The 26884-nt window shown below is 42.0% G+C and overlaps 1 protein-coding gene across 1 annotated transcript in view; it reads right to left on the reverse strand.

Annotated features, from left to right (window-relative positions):
• Positions 1–26884, reverse strand: part of ninl (ninein-like) — a 133621-nt gene that overhangs the window by 90003 nt on the left and 16734 nt on the right. Inside the window, exons 4-5 of the mRNA XM_048536820.2 lie at positions 11481–11686; positions 5346–5412 (exon numbers count right to left, since the gene is read on the reverse strand). Coding sequence (XP_048392777.2) covers positions 5346–5412; positions 11481–11686 — 273 coding nt within the window. The remainder of the gene's footprint in view (positions 1–5345; positions 5413–11480; positions 11687–26884) is intronic.

Below are 26884 nucleotides of genomic sequence, written 5' to 3' on the forward strand. Positions count from 1 at the left end.
AGCGAGCAAGTCAGTTATTTGCTGCAGTATTACGAGCCTCTAATTTGCTCTTGTAGCAACAGTATTGATATGTCTAGTCCAGTTCAGTTTTTGGTCAATGATAACCCGCAAATATTGACAGTGGAGATTTTGTCAATGGCAATGTCATTGAATGGTGAATGGCAATGGTTAGATTCTTTCTTGCTGGCGATGGTCATTGCTTGATACTGTATGACATGAATGTTACTTGCCATTTATCAGACCAAACCAGGGCACTGTCCAGATCTTGCTGTGTCTGAGCTTGGCTTGTTTCCGTATCTGAGGAATTGTGATTGGTGCTGAATATTTTGCAATCATCAACAAACATCCCCATTTGTGACTGAAGAAAGGTCATTGATGAATCAGGTGGAATGGTTGGGCCTAGAACACTACCCTGGTTAACTTCTGCAGAGATATCCTGGAACTGAGACGACTTGGCTTCCAACAAACACAACCATCTTCCTTTGTGTCAGATAGAACGCCAGCCAGTGGAGAGTCTTCGCACCGATGCCCATTGACTCGAGCTTTTGTAGGGCTCATTGATGCAACACTCAGTCAAATGAAACCTTGGTGTCAATGCTAGTCAGTCTCATCTAATCTCTGGAATTCAGCTTTTGTCCATATTTGGACCAAAGTTGCAATAAAAGTCAGGAGCTGCGTGGTCCTGCAGAACATAAACTGAGCTTCAATGGGCAGGTTATTACTAACCACGTGCTGCTTGGTAACACTGTTAATGACACTTTCCACCACTGTGATCATGATCAAGAGTAGACTGATGGGTTGACAATTGGCTGGGTCAGATTTGTCCTGCTCTTTATGGACAATACATACCCGAGTAATGTTCCACAATGTTGGGTAGATGTCATTGTTGTTGCTGTACTGGAACAGCTTGGCTAGGAGCACAGCAAGTTCTGGAGCACGAGTCTTCAGTACTTTTACCAGAAGGCTGTCAGGGCTATAGTCTTTTCAGTATCCAGTATCTTCAACTATTTGTTAATACCACATGGAGTGAACAGAATTGGTTGAAAACTCTCTTTTTATTAATTCATAAGATGTAAGTGTCACTGGTTGAGCCAACAGTTATTGTGCAGCCCCAGGTGCCCTCAAGAAGTTGATGGTGAGTTGCCTTCTTGAATAGTTCCAGTTTATTTGGGGTAAGTTGATCTACAATGCTGTTAATTAGGAAAGGAGTTCCAGACTAACAGCATGTGTTATGCTGGGATCCAATAGATGAGGCAGAGATGGATTATCCCCTTGGCACTTCTGGCTGAAACTTGGTGCAAACTCTTCAGCCTTTTGAACTGATATTTTGGGCTCCTCCATCATTGAAGATGGGGATATTTGTGGAGACTTCATTGACAAAGAGTTACTTAATTATCCATCACACCTATGACTGTATGTGGCAGGCCTGCAGAACTTAGATCATCTGATCCATTAGAATTGTGTATCTCTGTCTTTTGCCACTCATACTGTTTGCCACACAACTAATCCTACTTGGTAGCTTCACTAGATTTTTAGCTCGATGCTGCTTCTAACATGCCCTGCTGTACCCTCCGTTGAACCAGGGTCAATCCCCTGGCTTGATGGTAATGTTGTGTGGTGGGGGGTTGAAGTGGGGTGGATGTTGAATATGTTGGGCCATGAGATTGCAGCCTGTGTTTGAGCATGATTCTGATGCTACTGATGGCCTACACACCTCATGGACGCCAATTTTGAGTCGCTGGATGTGTTCATAATCTATCCCATTTAGCATAATCATCGCACCATTTAACAAAATCGAGGGCAATGTCAATATGAAGGTGGGACTCCACGTCCACAAGGATGAGGCGGTGGTCATTTCTGCTGATCCTGTCACTGACAGATGCATCTGCACAAAGCAGATACATGAAGATGGAGGGACATGGGTGTTAGGGGCAGTATATGGTAATCAGAAAGAGGCTTTCTTGCTCATGAGACTTCACGGGGTCCAGAATCAATGTTAAGACTGCCCTCCTGACTGTATACCACTGTGCTACCACTTCTGCAGGTTCTGTGTTTCTCTGTGGAACAGAAATAGTGATGATGTTGTCTGGAACATTGCCTATAAAGGTACGATGCTGGGAGTATGACACCATGAGGCTCTTGCTTGTATAAGTGTAAGAGACATTACCAATCTCCCATATTTGGCACTAACCCCAACATATTAGACACTGGGCCATTTCAGAGGGGAATGAAGAGTCAAATACGTTGCTGTGGATCGAGAGTCACATGTAGATCAAACGAGGTAATGGCAATAGACTTCCTACCCGAAAAGGATATTAGTGAACCAGGTGGATTTTTCCAACAATTGACAATGGTGATCAATCAACTTTTAATCCCACATTTGTTTGAATTTGGATTTGAACCCAGGTCTGCAGCGCATTGCCTGGGACTCTGTGCTAGTCCAGTGATAATATCACCATGTGAGTGCTTCCCTGAATGTAGAAGCAATAAACAGCAAACAGATTTCCATATTGAATTTAGAGAAAAGTTCATGGTGAACACATCTAACCAGAATACTTGAATATAAAACAAGAACAGAAATGTTGGAAATATTCAGAAGTAAGTCAGCAATTGTGAAAGGAGAATTTCTAACAACTTCTGTTTTTATTTCAGGCTTCCAACATCCTCAATATTTTGCTTCTGCATGCTTTGGTAATCCTAATCAATAAATTTGAACAATTTCAAAACATGACTTGTACTTTGTGAAAATATGCGAAGATACGCAGAGAGTTGTGAGAGCATGGAATGCGTTGCCAGCAGCAGTTGTGGAAGCAAGGTCATTGGGGTCATTTAAGAGACTGCTGGACATGTATGTGGTCACAGAAATTTGAGGGTGCATACATGAGGATCAATGGTCGGCACAACATTGTGGGCTGAAGGGCCTGTTCTGTGCTGTACTGTTCTATGTTCTATGTTCTATTATTTTATTCAGATTCTTAAATTTTAACACCTGAAGATTAACTTAAATCAGAACATCATTGGGACAGTTAACTATATTTCACATTTCAATACCGTGAAGTATATTTTTACACTGATGAAAATATTTAGAGGTTTATCACATCTGCAATTCCCTCCTTCTTGCACATATGCTTCTGCATCTTGATACCACCTCCAGCATCACCACCAAACTACATGAGAGCAAAACAGTGGTTTTATTTAGTGAAAAGGAATAGTCATAGTAACAGGAGCAGCTGTTCTGTTTCTCACATCTGTTTTGCCACTGAATCAGGTTGTGGCTGTTCCTCTATTCCATGTGCCTTCTATCCTTGTCCAACAAAAGTCTAATCAGGCTTGAAATTCCAACTGATCTCACATCAACAAGCCTTTTGGGAGTAAAGGGAATTACACTACCCTGTTTACGACAAAATGATTGTCTAAATGATCTCGCTCTGATTTTAAGGTTCATGCACCATTATTCTTGAAATTTCAAAAACAGGACAAATCTTCTCTATATCTATATTATCAAAACCCTTCTTCATTGTAAACATTGAATCATTCGCTAAACTTATACACCTGTCCTCCTGGTTTAGTTCTTTAAGATGTCAGAGCTGGTTCTGCAGCTTGAGTGTACAGCAAGGTGTAACTGGACACTGACAGCTGAACAGTTATTACTTAAAATTCTCCACGTGACAAATCCAGTTTTAGCCAAATCACCAACAGCAGCTGGGACAGGAATTGGGCAATGCCACAACACTACACAATACTGCTCTGGATACCTCTGTTACCAGAACAAGATTAGCAGAGTCCTGTAAACAAGCTAAACTACAACAAGGATTGCCAAAAAAAAAGTTGGAAAACAAACCAACTCTGGAATGGCTATGAAAAATAATTTGTAATAAGATGGGTTCTGTGCAAAGATTTTGTGACATAACAACTACAATTTTTTACTCTACTAATTTGTCTTTTTATTTAAAGGAAATTTACAGTAAAGTAACACCATTAGCTTGACAGATATCTCAGTAGTAAGCAACATCATTAGTTGTAGATATCAATAGCTGATAAAGAGCAAAAAATTCTCAGTGTCCAAGCTTAGTTGCCCAGTAACTGGGCAAGATTAATATGTTATGAAACAGAGCTACAAAGCTGTTATCAACATTAGCTGTCTACACAGTCATGCCTTCCAGTAACCAACAGGAATTTGAACATTTGGATGAGGAATTAGGTGTTGCGGCGTCAGGAGTCAGTGCAGATTACCAAATCCAGGTGAAGGGTGAAAGGGACTAGGTGAGCGTTGGGAAAATTCATATGACATGTTTTGCAAGTGACCTTGATCAAGCAGTTTTTAACCATTTTATTTGTAGCAGTTCAGATCGCCTTTGGGGTTTTCAGAAGAATATTTGTACTGTCAATTCAAATTCTGTTTTCTTAGTATACATCTAATTTTTGTAGGATTTTGTTTACTCAAATTTTCTGTACACTCCCAATGCAGACTGCAACATTTAAAAAAGACTCAAGTATCAAATGAATCCTGACTGTCTGCTGTGCTGTCAGAATATACTACAGCTGATGGTGAGAGTAAATTTTCTGCATACCCCCAATGCAGATCGCAACATTTAAAAAAACTTGAGTATCAAGGTGGAGAAATGGTTTACTCTCATGTTGCAATCTGCATTGGGGGTATACAGAAAATTTGAGTAAACAAAATCCTATAAAATTAGATGTATACTAAGAAAACAGAATTTGAATCGACAGTACAAATATTCTTCTGAAAGCCCCAAAGGCGATCTGAGCTGATGTAAATAAAATGGCTAAAAACGGCTCAATCACTTGCAAAACATGTCATATGAATTTTGATCCCAACACTCACCTAGTCCCTTTTACCCTTCACCTGGATTTGGTAATCTGCACTGACTCCCGAAGCTGCAGTACCTAAATCCTCATCCACATGTTCAAACTCCTCCATGGTCTCACCCACTCCTCACCCCAATGGCTTCTGCCAGTCCTACAAGAATTTTGCGATCCTCAAACTCTTGCAACCACCACTTCCTTCACCCCAACATTGGCGGCTATGTCTTCAGTCATCTGGACCCCAAACCTCTCTGCCTCATGACTTTTCCCCTGAAGACACACCTTAAAACTTAGTTGTGACCAAGCTTTTCGTCCCTTTTCAAGTATGTCATACTTTGGCTTAGATTGTCTGATCATGCCCATATGCAGAAGAGGCTGAAGGGCCTACTTCTCATTCTGAACTGAATCAAGCCCCATGGGACATTTTACTACATTTACATTACTAATTAAATGAAAGCTGTTGGATGGAAAAAGTAATAGTCAGATGATAACTCTATATAAAAATATGAACACTTTACCTTGTGCTTCAAAGATTTCGTGCAAAGTTTCTTTATCACGCTCAAGCTCTTCATCAGTCTTGATGCTCTGTAACAGAAAATCACCCTAATAAATTCAAGCTTACGATCAGGGAACATGAAGTTAAATTTTCCACTACTTGTGCTGAGGTGCCAGTACAAGTACGGTGCAAATTCTGTACTTATGCAAAGTGTGACTAGGCAATCCGACTGAAACTCTCATAGTCTACATTCATGAGCTCCTAGCTTGCTCTCAATTATAATAAATTGTGTTGCTAGTACATATCCCACACTGTTTCATTAAACAAGAACCAAAAAAACTCGATAATTTTCTACCCTTGGAAAAAGAAACAAAAATGTATAATTCCACAGACTCAGCCTCTACATTCACGGCTCCTAGGTTGATTTGAGCCTGATGTTGGGCAAGGGGTGGTTGGTTGGGCTAGGAGAAGTGGTGATAGAAAAGGACACAGTAATGAAGAACACTGCAAACAGAAATGATTGGAAAGGCTCAGCGGTTCTGGCAACATCTGTGAAGAAGAAATAAGAGTCAACTTTTCAGGTCCAGTGACCCTTCCTCAGAACACTCTGAAGCGTGAAATGACAGGATTGTGCTCCACAGTGATGGATGAACCCAACGATATTCATTGTCTAAACACACACAAACAAAGTTAAAGGAAGATGTCCAACGTCAGAGAACTCTTCTCCAAACTGAAGACACAATAATGCGCCAGCTCTCACCCTGCAGCAACACAATCGCATCAGATTCAGAAGTGGAACATGGAACAATACAATGTTGAAAGGGGCCCTTTGGCCCAGGATGTTGTGATGAACATGCTGCCAAATTAAAATAATCCCTTCTGCCTGTCCTTGGTCCATATCCCTACATTTCTTGCACATTCATCTCTGTTTTATCCAAATACCCCTTAAATGTCCCTATTGTATCTGCCACCACCACCCCAGGCAGTGCATTCCAGAAACCTACCACTCTCTAAGTAAAAATCTTGCCCTTCACACCTACTTTGAACTTTTCCTCTCCCACCTTAAATGCATGCCCCCTAGTAATAGACATTTCAACTCTGGGGAAAGCAGTCTGGCTGTCAACCCTATCTACATATCTCATCATTTTATAGATTTCAATCAAGTCTCCCCTCAGCCTCCAGCGCTCCAGAGATCGCAACCAGAGTTTTTCTAACTCCTCCTTATAGTTCATATGCTCATACCAGGCAGCATCCTAGTAAACCTCTTCTGCACTCTCTCTGAAGCCTCCACATCCTTCCTGCAACGTGGATTCAAGTCCCACTCCACAGGCCCAAGCACAAAATCTTGACTGACTCTCTGCACAGTTCAGAGAGAACGCTGCACTGTCTTTTATTTGAGATGCTAAATTATTGCTCCTTCTGCCCTCTCAGGTAGCTGTAAAAGATCACAGAATGCCATTTTGAAGAGGGGCAAGAAAGAATTCTGCCTAACTAACATTTCTTCCTCAACCAATATCCCTGAGAATTATCACTGTGCTTCCCACATTACAATGTCAAGATATACTTCATCGCCACAAAGTTCTTTGGGATATCCTGAGGAGGTGAAAGACATGACACAATTGGAAATGAAAGCAAAATGGTCCAGTTTCAGGATGAGTAATCCAGTGTTCCAGAGTAATGCTGCAGAGACACAAACTCAAATTGGAATGTAAAAAATAATCGATGTTTGGAACAAAGGCTAATCACAGAACGCTAGAGAAACTCTGCAGGGCTTGCACTGAGGCTAAAGGAACAGAGTTAACTTTGTGAGTCCAGCAAGACTCTTCTTGGTTGTTCACTCTGGAACAATGATCTCAATCTATCAGATTGAGACGTCATAAATCCTTCCCCACTTCCCAGCCCAAAATAAAAGGATTGTGTGGCCCCATCACCATGTTAAATCACAGAATTCCTACAGTGTGGAAACAGGCCCTTTGGCCCAACAAGCCGACACTGCCCCTCAGAAAATGGCACAGATTCAGATCTGACAATTCAAAACTGGGCATCCATGAACCACCGTGGGTCATCAACAGCACGCGAATCCTATTCAACAGGATTCAACAACACCCCCGACAATTTGAAATCACATGACCTCAAGTATCGCCCACTCTACCACAATCATCAAGCTAAGGGATTGTCCCTGGTTCAATGCGGAGTAAGGAGTATGTCAGAAGCAGCCTGAGTCTACCTAAAAACAAGAACAAAACACAACAAAATTAAAAGGCAGAGCTATAAACATACTGAACAGCTGAAGTAGAATGCTATAGACAGTACAAAGCAAACTTGTCATCAACATATCAGGTCAAAGATCTGTAGTCCTACCATAACCAATTATGAATTATAGTTGACAAGTTAATAACTAAGCCGGGACTGCTCCAAAAAGATCCCACTTGATTGATGGGGGAGTCCAGCATGTCAATGTAAAGGATAAAGCTGAAGCATTTGCACTCATTTTCAGACAGAAGTGTACAGTAGATAATCCAACTCAGCCTTATCCTGAAGGCCCAAGCACCAAGTATTTAGCCCACTCGATTTATTCTATGTGACATCATAGAAGTGGTTGAATGCACTAGATATTACAAAGGTGATGGGCCCTAATAACAGCATATCTGCAGCAAAGAGGACATGGGCTACAGAACTAGCTATGTCCTCAGCAAAGTTATTCCAAAACATCTACAACACTGGCATCTATCCAGTGCTGCAGAAAATTGCCCAGCTATCATGTGTCTGCAAAAACCCAACCAAATACCACTATATCAGCCTACTCTTAATCATCACCAAAGTGATAGAAAGTATTATCAACAATGTTTACAACCAAATTTTGTGGTGATATGTCACAGTTTACTCAAGGAGTTCAAATTGCTAAGATTCTTATTTTGGCATTAACTCAATAATAATTTTCTCTGGTTCATTCCTCAGGGCAATATCTTGATTAATTAGACTTTATCACCAGGCTTAAACTTAAAGTTTGGCAGTTAACTATCAGTCATAGAGTCACAAAACCCAGGAACAGACCCTTTAATCCAACCAATCCATGTCGACCATAATCCTAAACTAAACTAGTCCCGTGTACCTGAGTTTGACCCATTTCCCTCCAAACCTTTCCTATTCACGTACTTATCCAAATGTCTTTTAAATGTTGTAACTGTACCCACATCCAGTACTTCCTCTGGAAGTTCATTTCACAAACTACTCTCTGTATAAGAAAGTTACCCCTCATGTCCTTCTTAAATCTTTCTCCTCTCACCTTAAAAATATGTACCAAAGATTTGAAATCCCCCAGCCCAGGGAAAAGACACCTGCGATTCACTGTATCTTTATGCTGCATGTTTCTAAAAGGTCAATCTTCAACTTGCCACACTCTAGTGAAAACAGTCTTAGCGTATCCAGACTCGAGCTATGAAGACAGGTTGAGTAGATTAGGATTATTTACATTAGAAAGATGGAGGTTGAAGGGGGGATCTGATGAGGTATAGACAGGTATAGATCATGAGAGGTATAGACAGGGCGGAGAGCAAGAAGCTTTTTCCCCCAGAGTGTGGGCTCAGTTACGAGGGGTCATGATTTCAAGGTGAGAGGGGAAAAGTTTAAGGGAGAGATGTGTGGAAAGTTCTTTATGCAGAGGGTGCAGAGTGCCTGGAATGCCTTACCAGTGGAGGTGGTACAGGCAGACACAATAGCGTTATTTAAGATGTATCCAGACAGAAACATGAATGGGCAGGGAACAGAGGGATACAGATCCTTGTAAAGTAGGCGAAAGGTTTAGATAGAGGATCTGGATCAGCACAGGCTTGGAGGGCTGAAGGGCCTGTTCCTGTGCTGTAATTTTCTTTGTTCTTTGTTCTCCCCATAACTCAAACCTTCCATTCCTGGCAACATTGTGGTAAATCTTTTCTGAACCCTCTCCAGCTTAATAATGTCCTTTCAAAACAGGGCAACAAGAACTGAACACAGTACTCCAGAACAGGCCTGTACAACCTCAGTACAACTTCCCAATGTCATCTAACTAAACAACTCCTCTAGACTCCACTTGCCAACCAGTTCTCTCTCCTCATATGGTACAAAATTTGTTCCTTTTACTTTGGTATTCTTGCAAACATCCTGATAATTGCAGGTTTAAAAGCATTAACAAATTGTGTCTTTTTTCAGCAACATTCAAATAATCTCATTAATGCTTGGTTGGGGTGTTATTCTGGAATTTGTCTTTAGATCTCACAACAGCCCTCGCTCAAACATGAACAGAAGCGCTAAATTCCAGATGTGAGATGAGCATAACAGTTAGGCCTTAAAAACTGAAGGCAATGGAAATCTGTGGAATATTTCACTGGTTGGAGTCAAACTGAACCTTTTGACATTGCGGCACTCCCTCAGCACTGACCATCCGACAGTGTGGCACTCCCTCAGCGCCGACCCTCCGACACTCCCTCAACACTGACCCTCTGACAGTGCAGTGTAGTACTGATCATCCCTCTATCATAAGGTCAGAAGTGGAGATGTTTGCCAATGATTGCACACTGTCCAGCACCAGTCAACGGTCCACACTTGCCTGGATAAATGCAGCCCCCACAATACTGCAGCAACTTGACATCATCCAGGACAAAGCAGCCACTTGTTTGGCATCAACAATATTCAGTAGCAGCGGGGTGTACTATCTACAAGATGCACTGCAGCAAGTCACCAAAGATCCCTAGTCAGTACCTTCCAAACCAGGACCACTTCCATTTAGAACGACAAGGGCAGCAGATACATGGGAACACAAACCTCTGTAAGTTCCCCATCAAGCCAAGGATGGAAATGATTTGCCCTTCCCTCAGTGTTGCTGGGTTAAATCCTGAAACTTCTTCAACAAAAAAAATAAAAGTAAGGATCAACTGAAATTCACTTGTCCGCAGAAGTCTTGGAAAGTATTCACAGCACAAAACCAGGCAGTTTGGTCCATCTGCTGCTTTCCTTTGCCTGCTCCACATGAGCCTCCTCACACTCTCTCTACACTTCAACCCCATCAGTGCATCATTCAATCAGTTCTTCCTTGTGTGTTTATCCTATGACAACTCTACATTAGAATATACTCAACAAACGTCCCACTCTCTGGGTGATGAGTTTTCTCTTGAATTTCCGATTGGATTTGTCAGTGGCAGTCTTATGCTGATAACCTCTTGGGCTCTGGACCCTGCAGCTAGGTATGTGGAGATCAGAACTGTGCACAGTGTTCCAAGTCTGGTCTAACTGAGAGATACGGAGATCAGAATTGTGCACAGCGCAAATGTGAGACGGTGCAAAAAAGCTTTACAAGGATGTTGCCAGGACTGGAAGACTTAAGTATTAAGGAGACAGCTGGGGCTTTTTTTCTCTGGAGCTTTGGAGGTTGAGGGGTGACCTTATAGGAGTTTATAAAATCATGAGGGGCATGGATAAGGTGAACAGCCAAGGACTTTTACGTAGGGTGGGGGAGTCCAAAACTAGACAGCATAGGTTTAAGATGAGAGGGGTAAGATTTAAAAAGAACCTGAGGGTGGTGCATTTTATGGAGTAAGGTGCCAGGAGAAGTGGTGGAGGCTGGTACAATGACAATATTTAAAAAGGTACCTAGATAGGTACGTGAATAGGAAATAGCTAGCAAGAAACAGGCCAAATGCTGGCAAATGGGACCAGGTGATATTGGGATATCTGGTGGAGGCGAACGAGTTGGATTGAAGGGCCTGTTTCCTTGCCATATGACTTGATCATCACTCTCGAGTTCTTTTTTCTCCTTGGTATTATTTTCTCTGGTGGCTGTATTTTTTTTTAACTTCCTCTCTTTCAATCACTTGATTTACAATTGTATCTCGGACTGTAGTTGTGTCCTCCCCGGGGAATACAGACATAAACATATCTGTACAATTAATTCTCCATTTCCTTATTTTCTCATCACTAATAAACCAGAATCATTCACCGGAGAGATCTGAACACTGTAGGAACAAGGATGAGAACTTAAAATTTGAGTGTCAAACCAGTGTATTTCAGTGAGTACACAAATGACGCATGGTCAGGATTTGATGCGGCTTGGGGCTCAGGCATTTCTGGAAAGAGAAGATGGAAGGTTGACAAGGCTTTGAACAGCACAGTAAAATGGACAAACCTCTATACTCTCAAGAGATGATGAATGTCTCAAAGTATTTCTGCTGGTGCTTTGTGTGAACAGATCATCCTTTGTTGCCCTAAAGCAAAGTGACTCCTCCAAATCGTCTGTCATTTCCACTTCGGAATTCAGAAATTCGGGTATAGATCGGCGGCCATATCGTTTGGCTCCCCTGATGTACTTTGGCTCAACCTGCTCTGGGGTAGCTGAAATCAATAAACACAAACTCAGGCACACAGAAACCTTTGTTAAAATCTCTCCTGCCCCATAACAATGTCTTCGCACAACAAGTTTACTTATTTGAGAAGAGGCAAGGTGTTGAGTTCAAAACTCAAAGGAGTTATGTTACTCTTTAATCACCTAATCAAACTAAAGTACAAGAAAATAAAACTGGACCATTAACCAAAGCAAAGCAATCTACTACAACATTTCCATTTCTCACTCTAGACAAATATTTAGAATTGGATAATAAAATAGGTCAACAAACCATGTTAATTAATTATACATTCTCTGACCCCTAAAAACCAGCTGGGAGCTGACCAGTACACCGACTGCCAGTCTAGTGATTAGAGCTTTCATTACTCCTCAATTTCTATGTGAGCACAATGGGCCCTCATAGACCTCTTTGCAAACAATGACAGACAGGAAGATTCCATTTGGTTGATCCAGTTTCTGCCGGGCTTAAATTTTGGGGGCTACTCCTCTGACAACTAATGGTCTTGAGCAAGGCTAATTTTGACAGGACGATTGTTTGTAACAAGTCTTTGTTTGAGAGGCAGATGCCCAAATTAGAGCTTGAAAGTATCAAACTAACAGGGAAATATTAACTTTTGTCTTCATTCTCAAGAATGTATGTGAAAACTTGTTGCAAGTGGCAATTCACATTATTCTGTGGGTGGCAAGAGTTCTAGCTGCAAACTCACAGCTGACAAAGATAAACATGCAAAATTTGACGCTAATTGCAACTCAGCCAAGAGCTCTGAAGCCAGATACAGCACATTACAAGCAGAGATTGCATATTGAATAAAGACTGCGAGACTAAAGTTTACACCTTCTGCTCTGTGTGAGTCTGTTCCACCAAGCAGTATCTTTATCCACTAAGCTACCAGAAGAACAATAAATAGGCTTTAAAATAATTTTATTAATTAAAGCTGATTGGTAGCCTTAAACTATAGCCAAATTCCATTTTAATAGGTTTGTGTGTTCTACTTCAAATTGATGCTATAAATATTCACAAGTGACCTGAGACATCACAGGAAATATAAAATGTGTCAGAGCCAATCGTGTTTTAAAATGACTAAACAGACCAAAATTAAGACACAATAACAGTAGCAGGATCAGCCGAATTGTGCTGGTGTTTAAAGCTAACAAAAATGGGGTATCAGTTTATTTTTTTAAATATCCTGCGTTAATAGCTTACAATTGAACATTTCATACAACAGTCTTATTTTCATAACAGTTACTCATTGGTAATAACTGCTTGTGTATTCATAGTTTTAAACTGGAACATGACAAAGGAACTCCCAACAACAGACAACAATTTTTGCAAATGATTATGGTGAATGTGGAAAATGCTTTAACTACATTCATCACTTGCCTTCAACAATGCATTTACTTCCCTCAGCTTCCATTTATTTTATAGTAAATTAAACAACTGCAAACCATCCCACTCCCACCCCCATCCATTAAAGCACTCTTGACTCCTTAAAAGACAGTATATGCATTAAACTGTTTCTGCTGTTTCGCTGGGACTAAAGGCCAATGTTTCTCCCTAGCTAATCACAACACTCACCACAATAGTAAGATAATAAAATGTGAGGCTGGACGAACACAGCAGGCCAAGCAGCATCTCAGGAGCACAAAAGCTGACGTTTCGGGCCTAGACCCTTCATCAGAGAGGGGGATGGGGGGAGGGAACTGGAATAAATAGGGAGAGAGGGGGAGGCGGACCGAAGATGGAGAGTAAAGAAGATAGGTGGAGAGAGTGTAGGTGGGGAGGTAGGGAGGGGATAGGTCAGTCCAGGGAAGACGGACAGGTCAAGGAGGTGGGATGAGGTTAGTAGGTAGCGGGGGGTGCGGCTTGGGGTGGGAGGAAGGGATGGGTGAGAGGAAGAACCGGTTAGGGAGGCAGAGACAGGTTGGACTGGTTTTGTCTCTTTCCCTTGCCATACACTTTCCACAGGCACCTTATTCAAACTATTCACAATTCCTTAATCCCAATCCTAAAGAACCCCATTGACTGTCAAATCCTCCCCGCTTACTAGCCCCCACGCTAGCTGACATTGGAAATTGTTTCCTTAATTTGGACACAATTCCTCTTTATTCTCAAAACCTCTTATTTTTTAAAAAAAAATATGGATATGCAATGCAAGTGCCATAAACATAGATCAAGACCTGGAAAGTAAGATTAGACAGGATAGCTCTTTTTTGCCCTGCACGACCATAGTGGGCAATATGGCCTCATTCCACACTAAACTTTCTACGGTTTTACCTTCCTCTTTTCAAGAAACTCACCAAACAAATTTCAAAGCCTTAAACTGCCAACTTTCCTTTCCACTCCCAAGTCCCTGAACACATTATATGAGATCCCAACCCTCCCAAAAAACTAAATGGTTCTAACTAATGACGCATTCCGGATAATACTTGATCTTTCCTTCTACTCACCACAGCCTTTTGACAATTAACTGCACCATTTACCTCCATTATATCTTTTCAAGTATCTAACTTGGTAAAACTGCCTTCATTTGACACTGTTCTTACTTATCCAATTCTCTTCCATCCACCAGAAGCATCTTTGGTCCTGTTACCCTTCTTTGCATTCCTCCCATCAGTGGTCACTGTAGTGATTATAACAAGATCAGTCAGGTGAACCTCACGGAATGAGTTTTCTAATTGTACCAGATTAACAGCCCAAATCAGGGAGCCATAGCTGATAGACAAGAACAAGAGTATCAGACATCCTGCTCCGTCAGAGCTGGTTCTGATTTATCTTTCTAGACTGAATATAAATGAAGGTTATTTCTATAAAAGTTACAATTTCCAATCCCAGTATGCAACAACAATAGGCATTAAAGAAAAGAGAAGGAACAAGAAGTGTAGTCAAGCACATCCTTCTACAATTAAGATCTACCAATGCCAATTCAGAACAATTAAATACTAAAAACTAGAATTGTACAAATGGCATCTAAACAAAACCAGTAAGGATTCTTAAATTCATGTTTGGAAGATCTAAGCTAATACAAGGACCAGTATTAATAAAGTTACAAAATAGTTGCTATCTTATCTTCCCATGGCATCCTCTATCCAACAACTGAAAGGCAGTACAATCAACTAGTGAATTCCCTTGCTTTTGAAGTAAATGTTGGCAAAATTGTAAAACAATTACCACAATTAATGTCTGCCAAAACTCATTGTACTGACTGTATCAAGGTCAGCCAGGTGGACATCATAGAATATGAGTTCCCTGATTAGACTGGTAATCTGGTCCAATTAGGGACCCCTGGCTAATAGAAATAAACAGGAGCATCAGAGGTTCTGTTCACTGGGAGGAGGCTCTGAAGGAGCTGGATCAGTGCTAAGGACTCTCCACCTTTAAATAAAGGGTGACTTGGTGATAGGACACTGGCCTCTGTAGAGTTATTTCAGTGATGACAAAAGAAAAGCACACTCCTAAAGAAATTGCCCTCACAAAAGTCGTCTTGAGTTGGAGTAAGCAATTCTGGCATCATGCCGTTATTGGGGAAGTTTGACTCATTCAAACCTGCTCTTTGAGACTGGTCCCAGTGTGTGGAATAAATGCATTATTTTGTCTGGGCAAATGATATCAGGGCAGATGAAAAGCAATGAGTAATCTTCCTGACAGCTTGTGGACCTGTAGCTTTTTCGGTTATAAGGAGGCTGACTTGCTCTATGGTACTCTTTTGATACTAACACCTTTTAAGCGTTGACAGATTTAGTTAAGGAATATTACGACCCCAAGCCTCCTCTTATTCTGAGATGCTATTGGTTTCACTCGCAATTCAAGAACCAGGGGAATCTGTATTGGGATTTCTGACTAGGTTGAGATAACTGGCAGAGGCATGTGACTTTGGGTCAACCCCTAATGAGATTTTGAAAGTCCATTTGGTAAGTGGAATTAATGATGTCACCATGCAAAAGGGCCTACTAGCTGAAGCAAACAGGACTTCAAACAGACACTATAACTGGCTTTATTATTGGAAAATGCGGCAAGTGGAGCAGAGGAGTTGCATGGTATGCTGATGCAAGTGGTCACTCTCGCCAGGCCAACTGAGCTTGAAGAACACCACCCGAGTGAAGGCGATCACATAGCCTCATTCAGGACATATCCTGGTTGAGAGATTCTAGGTCAGCCCGCAGCAAAACCCAAAAACAAAGCAAAGTCTCGGCTAAACGGTTAAAACTTGCTTCAGGGCCCAGCAGCAAGCCAGTGTAGTTGCTGCTGGTATGCAGACTCGAGATGGCAAGAGAGTCCCACTAGGTCTAAATGAGTAACAGAATTCATAGACCAGTATCCAAGAGAGTGCACACACTGGAAAGTTCACCTACATCTGGTTTGGAACAGTAAAATTCCTTAGCAACATCCAAATCAGAACCAATCAAAATAACATACGGTTAAATGGTTAGCCAGTTCTAATTGAGGTTGATACTGGCTCAGGCGTTTCAGTGTTTGTAGAACCAGTCTTCAAGAAAATTCAGTCTGGACTCCAACCCTTGAGACCTTGCACAAGACCTCGACCAGACCGCAAACCTATACCGGGGAATCTTTACATATTGAGGGAACAACTTTTGTTCTGGTGTCTAATGGGAAGCCGCTAGTTCACTTACCGCTGACTATAGTAAAAGGCTCAGGGGCCAAGCTTGATGGAGCAAAATAGGTAGAGAAAGATTCACCTAAATTAGCTCCACATTTTTTGATTGTAATATGGCTGCCTGAGTGAAGTCATAATTAAATACCCAGAAGGTTTTCAGGAAGGTCTAAGGACTATCAAAGAAGCCAAGGCTAACTCACATATTGACCAGGAAGCAATTCCACAGTTCTGTAAGGCCCACCCAGTGCTATTTGCCTTATGTGCAAAATCAAGAGGTTGGAAAGTGAAGGAATCATCAAACCAGTCCTGTTAGCAGAATGGGCAGCACCAGGTGTACCAATTGTGCAGCCCAACGGGTCCCGTATCAGTACTAGAGCTCAGGTCTTTCCTCGTGCTGATGAACTATTACAAAAGTTCACACATGACCCTGGCCTCCATCCTGGAACTTTTATATCAACTCTTAAAGGTTCAGCCTTGGAGACGGTCATGTAACCAAACCATAGCTTTGAGGGAAGTGAAGGAACAGCTATCATCCTCAAAGGTGTTGGCACATTATGATCCAAAGCGAGATCTGGCATTGACTTGCCTTGCCTCCCTGTACAACATCGTAGTATTATTTGCCCAATGGTGGCACAATGTAGAGGAACACCAAATAGTGTATGCATCCAGGAATTTGGCTAATGCAGAGCGTAAATATGCCCAGGTAGAGAAGGAAGGTTTGGTGTTCACATTCAGGGTACAACCAATACCTTTGCAGATATAAGACTGTAACAATAATGGACCATAAACCCTTCTAGATCTACTTAAAGAGGACAAGGTAAGTGCCACCCATAGTTTCAGGGTGAATTCAGCATTGGGTTCTAGTACTGAAGTGTATATAATTACAAGTTGGAACACTGTCTGGGAGGCCAAGGAGCAAATGTGGACACATTGAGCCTCCACCCACTGGCAGATGCACCACCAGTGGTACCACCACTGGGTAAGTCTGTTAATGGTTTTAAAATTTTCTGTACATATTTCCAGTCACAGCTGACAATATCAAACCTTGGATGCAGAAAGATCCAGTCCTGGCAAAATTGAAACAGCTGGTGGTAATGGGGGAAACCAAAGGTCTGTCACAACCAGAATTGAAACCTTTTTTTGGACTCGGAAAGGCCAGATGATAGTAGAGGGTTTCTTTCTCTTTATTCAGTCATGGGATGAGGGCGTCGCTGGCTAGGCAGCATTTATTGCCCATCCCTAATTGTCCAGATGTAGGCCAGACCAGGTAAGGATGGCAGTTTCCTTCTCGAAAGGACATTACTGAACCAGATGGGCTTTTTGACAATCGACAATGGATTTGTGGTCATCATTGGATTCCAAATATTTTCACTGAATTCAAATCCCACCATCTGCTGTGTCAGGATTCAAACCTGGGTCCCCAGAACATTATCTGGGTCTCTGGATTAACAGTCCAGTGATATATATACACACAATATTATGGGGAACAAGAGTGATTATCCTTTTGACTTTTGCGTGGGACAAAAAAAGAAGAACAATATAGCACAGGAACAGGTCCTTCAGACTCTAAACCTGCACTGCCACATTTTGCCCTTTGCTGCTAAAACTGTCTTCTCTTACAGGATCCATAGCTCTCTGTTCACTTCCTATTCATGTGTTCGCCCAGGTGTTTGTTAAACGCTGTTATTGTGTCGGCTTCCACCACCACCTCTGGCAGCGCATCCCAGGCACTCACCACGCTTGGTGTGAAAAACGTGCCTTGCACATCTCTTTTAAACTTGCCCCCCTCACACCTTGAACCTGTGTCCCCTAGTAATTGGCCGCTCCACCCTTAGGGAAAAAAACCTCATACTTTCCACTCTGTCCGTGCCATAATCTTATAAACTTCTATCAGGTCACCCCTCAACCTCCTGCATTCCAGTGAAAACAAACCTGATCTATCCAATGTTTTTTTCACAGCTAAAATCTACCATACCAGGCAACATTCTGGTAAACTTTTCTGTGCCCTCTCCAAAGCATCCACATCCTTCTGGTAGTGTGGTAATCAGAACTGTATGCAGTGTTTCAAGTGTGGCCCAACTAAAGTTCTATAAAGCTGCAGCATAACTTGCCTGCCCTTATACTTAATGCTCCTTCCAATGAAGGCAAGCATGCCATAGGCCTTTTTTACTGCCTTATCTACCTGTGCTGCCACCTTCAGTGATCTGTGGACCTGCTCACCCAGATATCTCCGCATATCAATATTGCTAAGGGTTCTGCCATTCGCTATAATTTCCACCTGTACCAGGCTTTTCAAAATGCATCACCTCTCGTTTGTCTGGATTAAACTCCATCTGCCACTTTTCTGCCCATACCTCCAACTGATCTATATCCTGCCGTATCTTCTAACAATCTTCCTCACTATCCACAACTCCACCAATCTTTGTATCGCAACTTTACGAATTACAGCAGCTACGTTTTGCTCCAAATCATTTATATAGATCACCAACAGCAGAGGTCTCAGCACTGATCCTTGTGGAACACCACTAGTCACACTCCTCCACTCTGAGAAGCATCCTTCTACCACTACCCTCTGTCTCCTATCACTAAGCGAGTTCTGTGTCCATCTTGCCAGCTCACTCTTGATACCATATGAGGTCACTGCTAGATACTGGCTAACATCACCAGGGTCATCAAGGGGTACACAAAATGAAGACAGTGGCAAGACATTATGTCTGGTGGCCAGGATTGGATGCAGACATAGCTGCATTGGTAGGGCATTGCCCAGAGCTGACAAGGACAAAAGTTAATGCCAGCAGGTTCCCCCACATTCATGGGAATGGCTGGGTAAACCCTGGGCTTGGTTACATATCAGCTATGCAGGTCCTTTCATAGGCTCAATGTTTTTAGTCATTGTGGATGCCCACTCAAAGTGGTTGGATGTGCATAGAGTTCATTTGTCAAACACGGGGATGGCAATAGAAAAACTATGCAGGTCATCTGCAACACACAGACACCCAGACGTGTTGGTGACAGATAGCGAGCCATTGTTTACCAGCAAGGAGTTCAAGTATTTCCTAAAGTCAAATGACATTCATCATGCAAGGACAGCTCATACTATCCATCATTCAACGGTCTGGCGGAAAGAGCAGAATTGCTAATGGGGAGAAGAGTCCACACCAAGTTAAATCTGATCTTCCCACAATGGGGGAGCGGGGATAACGGCACCAGGAATATATCAATGCTGGACACAGGATTCCACTAAGCGAGGAAGACAGTTTACTTCAGGGGAAGAAGTTTAGTGTAGAAACCATGGAAATGGCCCTGCATAGGTAACAGACATGGTCGATACACAGTCAGTTCCAGTGATATATAAAGTTCGAGTAGGTGCAACTGTCCTAGACAAGCATGTGAGCGATACAAAAGCCACAAATTTGCAAACAACACAGGAGCATATGGTGCCCTGCCCCTTGGAACATGTGGCAAGGCGGCTGGAACCCATGGGTTCATCCTCGCCATCAAGCAGTATTGACTCATCTGAATCAGAGATGGATATGTCGCCTCGACAACTTTGCTACAAGTTGAAGAAAGTGAAATTCTGCCAAAATGCTCCTGGTGCAAGAGGGGATTTCCAGTGAATTACACACTGCCCATAACAGATGTTGAGTCAAAGGAACCTGACCCAGTGCTAAGATAACAAAGTGAGGGGCTGGATGAACACAGAAGGCCAAGCAGCATCTCAGGGCCACAAAAGCTTTTGTGCTCCTGAGATGCTGCTTGGTCTGCTGTGTTCATCCAGCCCCACACTTTGTTATCTTGGATTCTCCAGCATCTGCAGTTCCCATTATCTCTGACCCAATGCTAAAATGCCCCAGGAGGCTCTTCAAGAAAATGGACTGGCCAATGTCCACAAACTGAGAGGAGGAGGGATCTAGTGATTGCAATAAGGTCAGCCAGTTAGAGCTCATAGAATGAGTTCCCTAAATTGGATCAGATTAACAGCTCCAATCAGAAAGCCCTGGCTGACAGATAAGAACAGGAGTGCGCGAGCTTCTGTCATGCTGATAGCTGACTCTGAAGAAGCAGTACTAGAGTCAAGGACTTCTCATGTGTAAATACAGGGTTTGACTGGTTGATAGGACACCAACCTCTGGAGTTATTTTGGTTTCAAGCAGAATTTTCCTCACCTTCCAATTATACCAGACCGTCTCCATTTTTTAAACTTCCTGCCATCGTTTGCCAGTGTTTGGTGTCACATTGTTGGGGTGAGGAAGTGATAATATTCTTCTTGCACTCAACAAAGGTTTGTAATTGGCTTCTTCATTTTGTTCCACCCAGCTATATTTTTAATTGAATTGTGATAAAGCTGCATCTGGAAAAGTACTAAAATTCTTTGTGGCCAACTGATGGGTGTTCAGCAAAAAAGGAACATTTTCACACTTGGCTGAAGCACCCCTTTTCCAGTTAATACATTTGCCAAAACCTTTACAACCTGTTTGATATTCCTGGCTAAAATATCCCTATTGGCAATTTTATCAATATTTAATGGTTTCTGGAAACATAATCCCCGCACAAGTTTGGCACAGGTAGCCAGATGAGTGCTAAGCAAACCTAGGTGATAAAGTGTCCAAGCCACACCCCACTTCAAGCTATTAAAGCTTGCATCTAATGGCAGTACAAATCTTAACCGTTTGTAAATGCTATCCTTTGGCTGCTCCATTATAACTAATTCCAGTGATATGAGAGGAACCTCCCCAATGGACAAATCCTCTTAGCATTTATACAATAACGAACAACTCCTTAAAACAGACTGCATAGTCTTCACATTATTTGGCTTGTCTTGATCTTCTTCAAATGTCAGCTGCATTTGCTGGTAGTAATTGAACAGTTAAGTAGAATGTTACAAGTGCAGCATTTTGTCACTTCTATGAGGCATAAGTTACTTCTCCTTAACTTCGTGAAAAGAAGAATGACTTTGGAATACAAAAGTGAACAGTTCACATTCGATTTACAGTTTTGTGTCATTATGGTACAGGATGTATAATCATCCAAATATCTCATTAGTTGCCAAAATAAAACCACTCCAAACATGCTACCATTGTTCAAAAGTACTTAGCATTTACAGAATTCCCAGTTCATAAATTCATAAGTCCCTTGATTGAAGTTTGATCTCACAAGGTTCTGACTGAGCAGGGAATGCTGCCCAACTGAGCCACACTGAATTTCAGTTTGAATGCAGAAACTCTTGAAGCAGGAAAGCATGGAACACAGAACTAATTTTTTTCATTAGGTTCATTTGCTTTGAAAAAAATGATGACTGAATAACAGTTCAGGTTTGCATTGCCAAACTCCTTGTTAGCTACTTGCATACAGCAAGGATATGTTCACTTTGTACTCAAAATCAATTGTTGCACACATTATTGAATATTTACCAATTTGGGAGTAAATTTTCATAGAAAGTGGTTATGTTAATAGTGTGGCCACATAGTAACAAGTTGCATTTATACACATCTTAACATAGATAATGCAGTGTTTCATAAAAGCATGAGGAAAAATAATCAAGGCTGAGCCAAAGGAGGAGAGATTAGTAGTATGCACAGTGGGTGAGGGCAGGGGATCAGAAACTCAGCTGGGGTTCAAATACAGCATCAGGATTGGAACACGATCTGATGATCACGATTCTGAAAACGAAATGAGGTGCTGATGGTCAGAATACAGGGCTTGTGGTGGGGGATGGAGGAGCATTAAAAACGAACATTTTGATCTTCCTCATCCTTTGCTAAAGGACCTGCATTCTCTACAGCTAGGCTGTACTTTGTACTTTTTCATTGCTTTGATGGAGGCTGATGCCACGACTGTTTGACACTGTCAAGGAGACTGAAATAACTCCAAAGAGGTCAGTATTCTGTCACCAAGTCACCCTTTATTTACATGTGGAGAGTCCTCAACACTGATCCAGCTCCCTCAGAGCCAGCTCTCAGAGTGAACAGGATGACTGATTCTCCTGTTCTTATCTGATATCCATGGTTCCCTAATTAGACCAGATTGACAGCCCAATCAGGAAACTCAGATTCAATGGTCCTCATAGGACCACCTCGCTGACCTTGTTACAATCATTACATCCCTCCCCCTCTGAGTCCGAGGACATAGACCACTTCTTATTCTAGCTCCCCCAGGGCATTTTAGCACCAGATCAGGTTCCTGCAACTCTGCCTCTGACATGGGCAGCGTGTAACTCACAATGCAGTGGAAATGGCAGTGGCACCGAACAAATACTTTGACTTTCTCCAGAGTTGAAGACACAAATTCCGAATGAAAAACAAAATATAATCTAATGAAGAATAATCTAGGGGCTAATCAAAGGGTAGAAAATAAGGTAACAAAGGTCAGCAGAGGAAGAGAACAGGAGAATCTCAAGGGATTTAAAATCTAACAAATTCGCAGGACTTGAGTTACATCCTAAGGGTCTAAAAGAGCTAGCTGCAGACACAGTGGGTGTGCTAGCTAGAATTTTCCAAAATTACAAGCAAAACAGGAACTATAGGCTAGGAACCATCAGGCAAGTGCTCAGATACATTTTAAGGAAACTTGACCATTTCCGGGTGAATTACACAATTTGATTAGAATGAGTGAAAATGAATTATGAAAGGGAAATTTTGTTTGATAAGCTTAGGGCATTTTTGAGGATGCTTCTGGTAGGGTTGATGAAGAGGAATCACTGCATGTCATATATTTGGAATTCCAAAAGGCATTTGATAGTTTCCCATACAAAACATTAAGATACTAGATAAGAGCTTGAGAAGGTACAGCATAAAACACTGGTATGGATAGAGGTTAGTTCATAGACAGGAAGTAGAGGGTAGGACTATTTAGGCATTTTTAAGGTGACATTTTTCACCTTGGAGTGTTGAAAGGACCAGTGTTGGGGCTTTAGATATTGGAGCACTTTCGAACCAGAGATCATAATTCTATTAGTTTTAAGATAGTGATGGAAAAGGATAGACCTGATCTCAGAGTTAAAGTTCTAAATTTGGCGCATGTCTAATTTTGATGGTATTAGGCAAGACCTTTCAAAAGTTGATTAGCGGGTGGATATCTGCAGGTAAAGGGACGGCTGGAAAATGGGAAGCCTTCAAAAATGAGATAACGAGAGTCCAGAGACAGTATAGTCCTGTTAATGTGAAGGGCAAGGCTGGTAGCTGTAGGTAATGCTGGATGACTGGAAAAATTGAGGCTCTAGACAAGAAAAAGAAGGAAGCATATGTCAGGTGTATACAACAGGGGGATCGAGTGAATCTTGAGAAGAGTACAAGGGCAGCAGCACTACACAAGAGGAAAATCAAGAGAGCAAAATTGGGACATGAGATAGCTATGGCAGATAGAATTAAGGAGAATCCGAAGGGATTCTACAAATACATTAATGACAAAAGAGTAACTAGGGAGAGAATAGGGCCCTTAAAGATCAGCAAGGCTACATATGTGTGGAAACACTGGAGATGGAAGAGATACTAAGCGAGTATTTTACATCAGTGTTTACTGTGGAGAAGGATATGGAAGCTAGAGAACTTGGGGAAACAAGTAGTGATATCTTGAAAAGTGTCGATATTACTAAAGAGGTGGGTACTGGAAATCTTAAAATGCATAAACGGGGATAAAACCCTGGGACCTGATCAGGCATACCCTAGAACGTTGTGGGAAGCTGGAGAAGTGATTGCTTGGCTCCTTGCTGAGATATTTGTATCGTCGCTAGTCACTGGTAAGGTGTTGGAAAACTGGAGGTTGGCTAACATGGTGCCATTTAACAAAGATGGGAAGGAAAAGCCACGGAACTATAGGCCTATGAGCCTGACGTCAGTGCTGATTAAGTCGTTGGAGGGGATTCTGAGGGACAGGATTAACATGTATTTAGAAAGACAAGGACTGATTAGGGATAGTCAACATGGCTTTGTGCGGGAAAATTGTGTCTCACTAACTTGATTTTTTTGGAAGAAGTAATGAAGAGGATTGATAAAAGCCATGCGGCATACATTGTCTCTATGGATTTCAGTAAGGCATTCGATAAGGTTCAGTAGACTGGGCAGCAAGGTTAGATCACATGGAATATAGGGAGAACCAGCCATTTCGACACAAAATTGGCTCAAAAGTATGAGACAGGGTGGTAGAGGGTGCATTTTGGACTGGAGGCCTGTGACCAGTGGTGTACCGGATAGCAAAGAAGGTTACCTCAGAGCACAATGGGACCTTGATCAGATGGGCCAATGAGTGGCAGATGGAATTTAATTTAGATAAACGTGGGGTGCTATATTTTGTAAAGGCAAATCAGGGCAGGACTATTGCACCCTATTGGTAACGTCCTGGGGAGTGCTGCTGAACAAAGAGACTTTGGAGTGCAAGTTCATAGTTCCTCGAAAGTAGAGTCACAGGTGGACAGGATAGTGAAGGCGGCATTTGGTCCAGTTGCCTTTATTGGTGAGAGCACTGAGTATAGGAGTTGGAAGGTCATGTTGCAGTTGTACGTGACACTGGTTCAGTCACTTTTGGAGTATTGCATTCAATTCTGGACTCTCTGCTATAGGAAAGATGTTGTGAAATTGAAAGGATTTAGAAAAGACTTACAAGGATGTTGCCAGGATTGGAGGATTTGAACAATAGGGACAGGCTACCTTCCCTGCAGCATCGGAGCTTGAGGGGTGACCTTAAAGAAGTTTTTAAAATCATGAGGGACATGGATAGTGTGAATAGTTAAGGTCTTCCCCAGGGTACGAGAGTCCAAAACTAGACAAGATAGGTTTAAGGTGAGAGGGGAAAAGATTTAAAAGAGACCCAAGGGGCAACTTCTTCATGCAGAGAGTGCTGCATGTATGGAATGAACTGCCAGAGGAGATTGTGGAGGCTGGTACAATTACAACATTTAAAAGTCATCCAGATGGGTATATGAATAGAAAGGGTTCAGAGGGATATGAGTCATACGCTGGCAAACGGGACTAGATTAATGTAGAACTTCTGGTCAGCATGAAGAAGTTGGACTGAAGGTTCTGTTCCATGCCGTACACCTCTATGACTTGATGTTTTGGATGAAGAGACAGAGAGGTAATGTATCTACATTTGCTGAAAATTGAAAAACTAGATGGGTAGACAAGCTGTAAAGTGGACAATAATTATAAACAGGTTACAGACAGTGAATTTGCAAGGAGGAGACAGATGGAATAGAATGAGGGCAAGTTGTTATTCAGTTTGTCATAAGAATGGAAAATCATTTTTTTTGAGCGCTTGAGTAGAAGTGGATTTTTTTTTGCATTTTAGAAGAATGTGAGGCCTAAGATATAGGAACATAATTTGGCCACTAATCCCATCGTATCTGCCCCACCATTCAATCGTGGCTTAGACGTTTCTCAACCCATTGTCTTCTCTTCTCCCCTTAATGATACAAGCCCTTCCTTATCAGGAACCCACCTATCTCTGTTTTAAAGATTCATCACCCTCTGACTAAAAGAAATTCCTCCTCTTCAGTTCTAAAGGGTGATCCCATCACTGAGACTAGTACCTCCTACTGGTGGAAGCATCTGCTCCATGTCTACTCTATTCCTTCAGCCCAAGAATCATCCTTGTAAACCTCCTCTGAACCCTTTCCAAGGCCAGTACATCCTTCCTTAGATACAGTGCCCAAAACTGTTCTCAATATCCCAAAAGCGATCCGACCAGAGCCTTATACAGACTGAGCAGTACATCTCTGCTCTTGTATTCTATCCCTCTCAGAAAGAATGCTAACTTTGCACTTGACTTCCTAACTGCCAACTGAACCTGCACATCAACCTTAACAGATTCTGAACTAGGACTCCTAAGTTACTTTGTGCTTCAGATTTCTGAAACCTTTGCCCATTTAGAAAATAGTCTACTTTTCTTACCAAAGTGCATAATCTAGCACTTTCCCACATTTCATTCCATATGCCACTTCTTTTCCCGCTCTCCTAACCTGTCGAAGCCCTTCTGCTGCCTCTCCACTTGCTCAACAATACGAGTCCCTCCACCTATCTTTGTGTCATCCATGAACTTAGCAACAATGCCTTCAGTTCCTTTGTCCAGATCACTAACACAGAACGTGAATAATTGTGCTCCCAACATTGACCCTGCAGAACTCCACTAGTCGTTGCGCGCCAACCTAAAAAGATCTCTTTATCCCTACCCTCTGACTTCTGCCAGTCAGCTAATCCTTTATTCATGGTGGTACCTTGCCCTAACACCATCAGCTCTAATCCGATTCAGCAGCCTCCAGTACAGCAACTTGCCTTCTGGAAATTCAAATGAATCATGTCCATTGGCTCTCCTTTGTCTAACATGCTCGTTACCCCCCTCAAAGAATTCTAACAGATTTGTTCCGCATGAATGCCCCGTAACAAAGGTCGTGCTAACTCAGCCCTATTTTACCACATTCTTCCAATACTCTGCTACCTCAGCCTTTATAATGGACTCTAAAATCATAACAACAGAGGGCAGGTGACCCAGCCTATTGTTTCCCATTTTCCACCTCCCTCCCTTTTAAACAGGGATGTGACACAAGCTATTTTCCAGTCCTCTGGGACCATCCCTGACTCCAGT

This window comes from Stegostoma tigrinum, chromosome 9, assembly GCF_030684315.1.
Source record: "Stegostoma tigrinum isolate sSteTig4 chromosome 9, sSteTig4.hap1, whole genome shotgun sequence".
In the NCBI taxonomy this organism is placed as follows: Eukaryota; Metazoa; Chordata; class Chondrichthyes; order Orectolobiformes; family Stegostomatidae; genus Stegostoma; species Stegostoma tigrinum.